Below are 12,275 nucleotides of genomic sequence, written 5' to 3'. Positions count from 1 at the left end.
AATTCAAGTTTTCAAATATTTTAATGACAATTTTTTTAAAAATTGTCTCATGTTGATAAATTTCTAAAATTATTAATGAATAATACCATTTATAGCTTGACTTTAGGACGCCATCAGGGTTTGACCGCACACGAAATATGGAAATTGGCAACAAAAATTTCCAGTTGGAGCATCTTGAAGAAGCATATACTACAGAACATTGGTTAGTACGCATCTATCGTGTAAAAAAACCAGAAAATCGTCCTCGTGTTCCATACAGTGAAAGGAAAGTTAAGCCCAAGCACATTTTTGTTTCAAAAAAGGTAATGTATTGAATATGCTCCAATGACATCTCTGTGTATTATTTTATGCCATTATACTGTTTCTGTTTTAAATTGCATATAAGAATTTAGTTCTACCATATTTTGACTGGGATGGCTACATCTCACAAGGAAAGTTACTTTTTTTTTTTTTTTTTTTTTTTTTTTCAGAACTAAACTGTCAACAGAATTCTTTTAAACATTTGATTGAATTGACAAAATCTTCTGTAAAGCTATCTGAGACTTTGGTAGGTTTCAGTAAAGTAACATTCCAAAAAAAGATCCTGCAGCCGTATTCAAATTTCAGAACTAAAGCATATTCCTTTATTAAAACGCACCTGCCCCAAGTAAAATTGACATTCTTAAGTATTTATCAAAGGCCATTCTTTAGCTTTAAAATGAATTGACATGTCATTTTTATTAATAATTTGAATAAAAGGGCAAGAATTTTATTTAGAAAACAGTATTACTAATGGTATATAAAATCCTTCATTGCAATGTATTGTAAACAACTGAAAACAAAAAAATATGCTGCATTATAAAATTGTTCCCTAACAGCTCATTTAGAACCGTATAGCAACTTCATATGTGTAATATGTGATAAACATGATATAATGATGATAAGAATATAGATGTAGAGTAAATTAAAAGTAACAAATACAAATATTATACTTCTAGTAGTGTTGGAGCAGTGTGCTCCTTTATACTCTTTACCAATCCATAGCTGCCATTATGCTTTTAATCTATTGAGTTTTAATTATTATTTATTTTATTAAAGTCCTTATTTCTTCAGTTTTATCAGTTGTGGCAAGAATTTTTATAATATCCCTGTTAAAAATTATTAAAGTTTGTGTAATATATTTGTATGAAACACTGTTGTTTTAACATTCAACCTTAGTTCCTCCTTGAAAGATGATTCCTTTTGTCTTTGCTTTTTATAGCCAGCGTGGCTGCCACAGTCAATATTATGCTATTATTTAAGCATCATCTTGTTCTGTATCTCCTGAGAGAGTATAGGCAAATTTCTACAGTCATCCTGCTCATGCGAATTTGTGAAATAACTTTGTAGTGTGTGAACTCCTGTCAGAGTATGGGTAGATTTACAGAATATGCTTGTACTGTTATAGCTAGTTTAGAAGATGCAGTCTCCTCCAATTTTCAGTTATTTTTGTGTTGCCATCTGTTAACTGTGTATGATATTTCTTGGAAACACAGATAAAAGATATACTAGAAATTTCAAGATAATTTGCACATTGTTATAAACAAACATTTCAAACATTAATTTGATATTAAGAGTAGGAGACTGACGGAATTACTTAACAAGTACGAGTTAGGATTGAATTTGAAAGTGTCTGCAACTCTGCCCAGACATGATAGGAGAGAGTATATGATGAGAGCCTTGTCGGTCAATTCGGCTGTGGAGAGATTGTGCTCAAGGAGTAGACTTTTTCTCAACCTGGTCTGTGCTTGTTAACAGGAGAGACTGCTTCTACAGTGATGGGATACACTTAAACAGAAAGAGAGGCAAGAATATTTGCTGATGCTATTGAGGCAGAATTAGATGGGTCAGAAAACTTGCTAGCTTGGGCGGATACACAGACTAATCATCAGGGTGCTCTGGTCTCAGAAGAGAACAGTCGGTGGGTTTTTGGCTGCTGTAAAGGGATAAGTATTTTTAATTTTTACCATATTCTTTGTTAATTAACATATACTGCATTGTGTTTTACAGAGGTATTAAATAGTTTTAGTAGCGTTTGTTAGCTTGTTATTTTGAATTTAACTAGAGATTTTTGGAAGTTACGACTCCCAGTGTTGGCACCAATATTGTTGATCTAGACGCCATATTGTAGTCAATAAGAAATAGTGTAACGTATATACAGGGTGTTTCAAAAATGGTAAATAATTTAAAGGTGAAAAGTACAAATTAAAATAAGCAAAAATCGCAGTGAACGTCGTGCCGCAAATGAACCGTTTTCAAGATAATGCACATTTTCTGTTAAGATTCGCCACTGACTATGGGAGCACTAGTTTAGCAAAAAGCTGTGAATCCTTTGCTAAGGGTGGTTTTATTAAACATAAGATGATACATTTTTAATTTTTCGTTTCAAAACCACAGGATTTTAGAGATGTTACATGTTACAGGATGTTTTTACTAACACCCTTTCCTCAACATCAGGTGTTATGCTTCTGGGCCTACCTGCTCGTATTCCACGTGCGAAGCGCCCATGTTCTCTAAGGTGTTGATTTACTCTGATGAATGTGCACCTGTTGGGCTGCCTTCGGCTGGGAAATTCTTCTTGGTACAAATGTGCAGTCTGGAGCGCACTGCATTGGGTTTACCATACATGAAGTGTATGTCCGCATACTCTTCATTGCTGTAACCTCTTTGTATGTTGACTATCCTTTGACAAGTACTAGTATGCCTGCTATGTCTCACAGACGTAGCAAACAAACAAGTCAGTGGTGGATCCCAGCTCTGTACAGTTTACCTTGTCAGTCATGGATCCCAACTAGAAATGTGCAATATCTCGAAAATGATTCGCTTAAGGACCCATGTTTACTAGGCTTTTTTGCATGTTGTATGTGCAGTTCACCTTTAAATTATTGACCATCACTTTTGAAACACCTGTATATCTCGAACTGATAGCCTAAGGTATAAAGTAAAACTAGATGGCATAATACGAAGCACTGTATCAGGAATCTGTTAGCTTATTATAGTATTATCAGTTATTCAAAAAATATTATTAATCTTATTAAACTTCATTGTTAATTAAATTGTATTTAAATGGAAATCATGACCCAGACTAGAGCTATGAAGCAAAGATCATAGACTAGTGAGAGTACTGACTCGGGGGAGAAATGAAGGTGGCAATTCTTCAATGCATCGTAGTCTCAAAAAATGTGCGAAATGTGAAATGTTTGCCGACCTTTCTAAAACAGACATGATCTAGCCAAGTAGGATGCCTTTGTGTGTGCTAGGTGTCTAGAGTGTTAAGAAATTAGGCACCATCTCAGCTCAGCATTCTGATGGGCTTTTATGAGAGCCCGAGGTGTAGGGTAAACGCTCTCGAAGAAATTAATGAGGGACCTATCAAGCTCTCAGCTGCCCAGCTCAATGGCAGAGCTCACTCCTGTGCATTAGGCAACACAAAGGCAATCCCCAAGGCAGAATGCGCTAGTCCCAAAGGAACTAGTTATTGTTGGTGACTCTATTGTTAGGAAGACTGGGAATATACTATGCAAGAAGGGTATGTTTGCCATGGGCAAAAGTTGATAATGTTGTAGAGCAGATATCTTTTGTGGGCACAAAAGGTGATATTGTTGTACACGTTAGAATTAATGACATTAAGAGTAAGAGATTTGCAGATTTACTCAACAAATACAGGTCAATGTTGAAAAAAAGTCGCGAGTTAGGGTTGAATGTGAAAGTGTCTGCAATTCTGCCCAGACATGATAGGAGGGAGTATATGATGAGAGCCTTGTCGATAAATTCGGCCCTGGAGAGATAGTGCAAGGCTCAAGGGATAGAATTTTTCTCAGCCTGGTCTGTGCTTGTTAACAGGAGAGACTGCTTCTACAGGGATGGGATACACTTAAATAGAAAGGGTGCAAGAATATTTGCTGATGCTATCGAGGCATAGTTAGGTGGGTCGAAAAACTGCTAGCTTGGGGCTAACTTCCCCCACCCCCAAGTCTAAAAGGTTAACAGTGGCCTCAGGCAGAGGCAAAATTGATTCTTGCACTGCTTCTATTAGAATGAGCAGCAGCTTGGAAAGAAAAGCAATGGGGATTTCCAGGACTGCTGGGACTCATAGTGGAACAAGTAAATACGTGGGCTGTGTTAGGGTTACTAAGAGTAGATACAGGTGCATGTATATGTACATGTACACCAATGCTAAGAGTATAGTTAATAAATTTGATGAATTTGAGGTGCTGGTCAAGACATCAAAGGCAGATATTGTTGGGATATCAGAGATGTGGTATCACATAGACATAAACAGTGCAGAATTAGAATTTGGGGAGTACAATGTGTACAGAAAGGATAGACAGGACAGGAAGGGAGGAGGGGTTATGCTGTTAGTTAATAAACACATAATCTAAGAAAGTGCATCTAATTGATGTTGGTTGACAATGCAATGTTCAGTTTGGTGTGACATAAGCATTGGGAAAGGAAAAATGAAAGTAGGTGTGTGTTGTTATAGGCCTGATGAGTATAATGAGCAATTGTGCAGAGAAATAGTGGGCCAGTAAATCAGAATGTCTTATAATGGAGGATTTTAACTTTCCAGATATTGACTGGAACTTGTGGTTCGTCACTCGCACACTAGCAAGACTTTTGTGGATTTATTAGATGACTGTTTTCTACAGCAACATGTTCGAGGGGCAACCACAGGGAGTAATGCTCTTGATCTGATTATCAGCAGTGATTATTCATGCGTTAAGAATTTGCAGATAAAGGAACCACTGGGTGACCATGAGCACAATGTACTGATGTGGGAGTTACTTAAAGATGTGACTATCATCAAGGCTAAAGGGAAGGCATTTTGATTTTGTAAAGGTGACTACAGGGGTCTCAGACAGTTTTTAAATTCGGTACAGTGGGATCAGCTGACGATGTTGCCAACAGCAAACTCAAAATGGGAAGCATTCAAAGAATTAATCTTGGAAGCTACTAGGCTTTTCATACCAACTAAACAATATTGTTCAAGGCTTAGGCCTAAATGGATGTCAGATGAACTAATTAGACATGTAACAGAGAAGAAAAATGCATGGAATGCGTATAAATTAAAGGGTGATTGGAAGCCTACAGTAGATATAAGCTGGTCTGTAACCAAGTCACAAAGGAGGCTAGGCAGACAAAGGCATTTATGAGAGATATTTGGCAAAGAATACAAAGAAAAACAGCAAGGAATTCTTTACTTATGTAAACTCTAGAAGGAAGGGGATGAATCAGATTGGTCCACTTGATATCAATGGTTCAACTGTTGATGATCCTACTCAGGTAGTTAACAGACTAAATGAATATTTTGCATCTACATTCACACATGAGAAATTATTCAGGGAAGGAATGCCAGAGGTGTATTAAACTCTGGCAGTAAGCTAGATAATCTTGTAATAACTGAGAGTAAAGTGGAGGAGAAATTGTTGAAGATAAACATAAAAAAGGCACCTGGGGTGGATGGAATCTATCCAGTTATATTAAAGGAGGCAGCAAAGGAAGTAAGCAAACCCTTAGCCATAATTATTTGAGGTACCCATGGACTGGAGATGTGCAAATGTTGACCCCAATCCACAAAGGAGGATCAAAGGGAGACACAGGTAATTACAGACCTGTTAGTTTAAATTCTGTTCCTGGGATATTAATGGAGGCACTGGTTAAAGAAGCATTGTAGGATCATCTAGACAAAACTTCAGTTAATGCTCAGACACAGCATGGGTTTGTCCATGCATTGTTAAGGGGAAGTCATGATGTTTAGATATTAGATTCCAGTCTTTTCGTGAAATTCTTCTATAAAGCTTTCTGTGAGATTTTTTTTCTTTAGAAATAATTTCCAGTTGAGGTAATCCTTAAGTTGTATAGCTAACTGCTCAGAGAAATTAGGTCTCTAGACAATTCATCCCATTTTCCAGTATTAGGTTTAAAGGGATGGTCTTCAGGAATTTTCATTTAATTATTTTTATTTATTATTTTTATTTTTATTTTTTTCAATTGAATAACTGTCTCTTTATCCAATAATTGTAACTTTCCTTCTTTTAAGATAAAATTAAACAGTATATTCAATAATTTCATTGTTTTTTTAATTTCTCTGAAATAAAACTGCAATAGATTTGATGTTAACATCAGAATGCTTGCTAACATCAAAATGTATTATTGGATATATGTTTTTGAACTGAAAATAATCAAGATATTCATCACAATGCATATCTTTTATTCCTGCGAATAAAAAACTTGTATATAATCTTACATATACAAGATTATACAACATAACACGATTCTAAATTCAAATGATCGAAAATCATATTTTGTTTTTGATTTTTAAACCTGTCTGATTTCTGAAACATTATAAAAATGTGAGAGGGTGATTTCTCTGTATTAGAAACTAACCAAGTACCCTCATTATTATTCATTACATTAGATAAATACACATTACTACAATAAGTTAACAGTTTCTCTTGATATAATATTTTGTAAAACTTTCTTTCTATGGTTAGTGTATACATCCATGTGATCACTTATAACAGTCTAATTCACACATTTACAGATGATGTTAATAGTTATGCACACAATCAAACATGTTTTATGCAATCAGTCTGTCTTGTGATATTCTCCAATTCTAAATGTCTTTGTAATTTTTTGATTTCAAGCATTTTTGAATAATATTTCATTCTTTAACAATAATAGTCTTATAAAATAAAACGTCTATTACTTAAAACAGCCTAACCTGCACGTATTATTAGGCTGATTCTAACACAGATGTCTCCCCATCAGTCTGCCTTATGGTGCACTCATGCTAAGCATCTTTTTTTTTAGTATTTTTACTCGGTTTTCATTGCTGTTGGCTCTTTAGAAGTGATTGATAAAAATGTCGACTGAAGTGATGGTATTTAAAGAAATATAGCAGAAATACTATTAAAATTAGAAGCAAAAGCAAAGAGAACAATTTAGGAAATGTATGCAGTGCATCACATTTCAGGTGTGTTCATTTTTCAATTTTATGAAATTGAAATTTTTCATTTTCTGTGATTAATAGAATTGAAAAGTAAATAATGAATTATTGTACTACTAATTAATTAACTAATAATATATAAAAGTAATTTTTTCCACTTCACTGCACTTACCTCAAATAATATTTACCTGATATTTTCGTAACATACTTTACTTTTCCCCTCCAGATTTCATACACTATAATTTAATCAAATAAACAGTAACATATACCTCACAATGTAATATTTAGTCAACATTTTTGTAATTTTCTTATTTCCTCCTGATATTTTAATAAAAATTGAAATATAATGTTTCATGGCTCTTCATAATTAATAAGAATTAGCAGTAATTCATTAAAAAAAAAACAAAAAAACTATGAACTGTGAAAGTGCGATGTGAACAGAGAAATCTTTACTCACTTTGGCATGGAATCGATTAATATTTTTGCAAGTTTCATTTATTTTTGGATGAGAGAACCACACTTTTATCACAACACAAATCATTGTCTCTTTCTTTGTACAGTATTTGTCATCCATCATTCCATCTATAAATACAAGGGATCCAGTATCTTGATATGAAAACAACCCCAAAACTTTTTTAAATAAACTGTTTAATAGTCTGCTACATATGCTTAGCTGATACACTTTCTTCATCTGACCATCAATCAGATATTATCTGACAATGACCATGTTGGCAGCAGTTTTTTTTTATAAGTATACACTTATATAATATAGAACAATTTTTGTTTTTGCCATTATACTGAATTTTACTTATTGATGTATATGTATAACCTTTTGACGAGGTAACCTTTTTTTAAGCTTTAACTGTGACATGGCACATTATAACCCAGGTCATTTTTTGCACCATAAAAAACTAACCATCTGTGACCTTCTTAGATGCATAAATCTCATTCCCTGCACCTCAAAATGGTTTTCATCAGAAATGGGAACTTTTCTTCAATCTTCTCTAGTCCAGTATTTTTAATTCACAGCTTGAATCAAAAGTTGCCTTTTGATTGTTTTATGAGCTCTCCAACCAACCTCCAGAAATCTGCAGTTAAACTTGGTTTAATTGTGTATTTTCACACCAGTTTCAGCAGTATTTTTATAAGTCAGACATATAAGGATCAGACATATCAGTCTTTTCTTTGAGATGAAATTGAATCTGTTTCAGCTTGATTATTTTGTTATATAGAGTCAACTCCATTTCTGCAGTGAAAAATCTATGAAAAACTAAAGCCCATCTCAGGATTTCTATTTAAAAACATAGCTTTATGCATAAATCATTGAATTCTTTCTTAAAACAAACATTGATTTAATAGGACATCAAGCAATCCCATAAAGAAACAAATGAAAATAAAGTTATAAATAGCTGTTAACAAAAGACAATATACCAAAATTCCCATTTTGTTCACATTAATTTGTACAAGATGGTACCTTCATATGCATACTTTAAACCAAGAATTTTTATTTTCTGTGCATCCACCACACGGACCATTCATCCTTCTAGTCCATTGTTTCTCAACCTTTTTTAATTATTTCCCCCTAAAGGGCTTTTTTAGACAATTTTTATTCAATGGGATCCCTGAGCCTGATGCTTCTTAACTAAAATTTCAATGTTCGGTGTGATTGTTCGTAAGTTTAATTCTAGTGTTATCCTCTTGAACATATATCAGTTCTGTTTCTTTCTTTTGTTAATTTTCTTTTTTTTACTAAACTAAAACCACTTTCAACCATTTAAGATGTTGGAAACCAAAGAAGTACTTTGGCCATTTCAGACCACATTGTTGGATAAAGAAGTTTAGTTGTTTTTTAATACCATACCTCATCCATTCCACTTTTTTCTAATTTATATATGCATTCTTTGTTACATTTTAATTCAATGAGTTCTTGAATTTCTTCGCTAGCAGACCTGGCAACACTCCAATTCGATCTAACATCCACAACTTCACTTCAAAAGAAAATCAATCTGAAAATCTATTTTTCATTTCACCTTTTAAACAACACAAATGATCTGAATAATTCTTAAGATCATTCTCAGTGAGAGATTCATTGATTTCAGCTAACCCTTGCATACCATGAAATTGTTTTCTCATTGAATTGCTTTAAAATATTTCCAGTTTTTCAGTGAGAACTTTTAATACATGTTTGCAGTCTATCACCATAATTAATTTCCCCCTGAAATTGAAGTGATACTTCATTAAGTTTTTGAAAAAATCCAAGCCATATAGTATATGTTGTTTTTGTGTTTGCTGATCTTCTTTGCTAAATCTGTGTCTTGTTCGCTTTCTAAAAAAACTAATTATCATATCAAAGAGGTTTAAAAATCTTGTTAGACAGTTTCCTTTAGAAAGCCAGCTGAATTCTGTATGGAAAAGAAGCCTCACATACTGTTCTTCATTGTCGAGACAAAATTTTCTGAAAAGGCGATCATATTTGCTATGTGACTTTATTTTATTGATTGTTTTAATACTGAGAGAGTGATAAAGAACTGGACTAATATTTTTTGCAACCAGATGATGTTGGTGCAAAATTCAGTGTATTGCAAACTTTGGGTCATTCTTCCTTTAGGTAGGCTATAAAACCTTTGTCTTCCAATGGTACTTGTTTTTCATCAAACTGTGTTTTTACAGCAGTAAAAATGGATGCCTCAGTACAGTCAGTTTCTATAGCTTTTTCAAACAATCTCTTCTTGCAATTTACACTCATCATTGAAATAATGAATGTATGCCATTAGAAGGGCCTTATTGTCAGTAACTTAGAATTCATCAATCTGAATATAAAATTTTCTCATTTTTAGCTTGTCAATTAGCTGCTCTTCAATGTTAACTGACATCTCATCAATTCGTCTTCAAATTGAATCATTGCTCAATGGCAGTGCTTTTAAAATACTGGAAGGATTTTGATGCATCATTGTTGAAATTACAGTCTGTAATGCAGGTCATATAACAGTTTCAGCAACTGTATGAGCACTATCAGTTTTTGCAATGATTTCTGCAATTTTATAAGACTCAATCAATCCATCATCATTTGTTTGTGTTCTTAAATAAGGAAGTAACAGTGCCCTGTTGCTCAAAATTCTGTTCTAAATTTTTAAAATATTCAATATGTTTACCAACTTTATCAGGATGTTTCCTTTTTAAGTGATCTAAAAGTCTTGATGGTTTCATAGCCTCATTTGAAAAAAGAACTGTTACACATAAGACACATGGGCTGCCTTGAGTCGAATGGGCTTTCAATAAAACCATAAGCTAGATATTTATTCAGATACTGTTGAAACTTTCTTTTCAGCACTTAACATGATTGATGATGGGTTGAATAACTACAAAGAATTAAATAATAAAATATAAACTATTTTTATTTAACTCTCATAGCTCATGCCACTCACAATAGCACTGTGGATCAAAAATAAACAGCTTCCACAAGGAAACAATAAATCAATATTAATTGTTGCCTAGAAAGTAGAAACAGACTGAAACATTTCCTCATCCTATCCACACCTCATATATTGACCAGTGAAACAAAATAATAAATAAATCATGCCACTGCCATGGTTGCAGCTGTCAGAAAGGCACAAATGCAAAGGATTGTGGAGACATTGCCTCTGAAAGTACCTAGGCATTTAATGCCTATGAAAAGCAAAGGTGGTTGAATTAGATCATGCCCACTATCTTCCTTTTATCAAAATTTCTTACTCACTCCTAATATAATATACCTATATCTTAAGAATCAGTTGTCTCAGGGGAAAAGAAAACACAATGGCATCTTATTCCTTTATTAAAAATTAAGGAATAAGATGCCATCAGGTAGGGTTGAACTTGGGAGGGCCACAAACCATTGTAATACCCATGATTTTTTTTGTCCCCCAAAAACCAATTTGTGCCCCTTTGGGGGTGATATTGCCCCCGTTGAGAACCCCTGCTCTAGTCAGTGCACTTCAACAAGGTTAATGTACAGCTTCAGTTACAGTATATGGTTAACATATGTGAGATGTGTGAAAAAAAATAATAATAATAATTGCCAGATAAAGCAAAAATTGGACATTAATTTATCCTGCTTTAATGAAATTTGGGATGACTTGACAGATCTTTCTTAAAAGAGCTGAATGTAAAATTTCATTAAAATCTGTCTATCGGGAGTATAGGTGTTAATGCAGATGAATGAACAGACAGACAAGTGGATGTAAATGGTGAGGACAGTACGTGAACATGCCTAAAAATGATTATGCTAAATAAGAATGGACTGTCAAAATCTAAAATTGAAAGCAGGTATGGTTGTATATATTTAAAGTGTTTAATATCCATTAAATGTTATACATTGGGAATTGCTTGAAATCATAATTCTGTCTTGTATCTTTTCTTCTATGGAAAATTGATTTTGATTTACTCCACCCTTTTCTAGGAAGGTAAGTCTAACACCCCCCCCCCCCCAAACAGTATTGACATGTGTAAACTCTAAGTAACACAACTTTAAACATCTGTATTATTTACATATGATTTATTATGAAGTTAGGAAGTTATATGATGACAGTTTGCTGGACACTTTTACTGTACAGGCTCACTAGTGATCAGCTAAAACCTTCCTTTTATATTATAATACTCAGTGTCCTGTTCTCGAGTGTGTATAATTTGATTCAAAGGAACTTAGGATAACAGGAAAACCCCCTTTACATGATTTTAAGTTGATATGAAAGTTGGGGAAAGAAAAAAACACTGAGGCTTAAAGGACAGCTATCACAGTGAGTATGAGAATAATTTGTGGAATGATTCTGAGCCAGCTGCAGATGTATAATTGGAACAGTTCTGCCAGCAGTTATTAGTTTGTGTAAAAATATCTCTTTATAGTATGGAGAAAGAGACACAGCTTATACATTGCTGGATTTCCTTGTGTTTCTGTAGTGAGATATATGGTACCCAATATGACAACCACTATTTACCTGATTAACAGAAAGCTTTGCATTTTTAAGAATCTCATATCATCCCATATATGTCCCCCCCCCCTGTTCAGTGGGTCAGACTTCTTTCTTGCCACTAAACATTAAAAACTTGGTCTGGTTGACTCATGTACAATGTGCCATTCAAATTTCTGTACAATGAAGATGTTTGATGAAACTATGGTTTTTATTTTTTTTATTATTTTTGTAATAATTGCTATGTTCTTATCCTGAGAGAGAAAGTTTGAAGAAACCTAAAGTTAGTGCTCTAAAAATATATGCAGTGGATATTTTGAGTTTTATTTTCGTTTTAAAGACTTACACACAAACAAAAAAGG

General features: G+C 33.7%; 1 protein-coding gene across 2 annotated transcripts in view; it reads left to right on the top strand.

Annotated features, from left to right (window-relative positions):
- Stt3B (catalytic subunit 3B of the oligosaccharyltransferase complex) overlaps window positions 1-12,275 on the top strand; it is a 247,533-nt gene that overhangs the window by 230,192 nt on the left and 5,066 nt on the right. For both annotated transcript variants that reach the window (XM_090381684.1, XM_090381685.1), the window contains exon 16: window positions 96-302. In XM_090381684.1, the coding sequence (XP_090237810.1) occupies window positions 96-302 (207 nt within the window). The remainder of the gene's footprint in view (window positions 1-95; window positions 303-12,275) is intronic.

The sequence above is a fragment of the Mastigoproctus giganteus genome, chromosome 9 (genome assembly GCF_048544385.1).
Source record: "Mastigoproctus giganteus isolate SK-2022 chromosome 9, ASM4854438v1, whole genome shotgun sequence".
Classification (NCBI taxonomy): Eukaryota; Metazoa; Arthropoda; class Arachnida; order Uropygi; family Thelyphonidae; genus Mastigoproctus; species Mastigoproctus giganteus.
The sequence above is the reverse complement of the archived record's forward strand: the minus strand, read 5'-3'. Positions and strand labels throughout refer to the sequence as shown.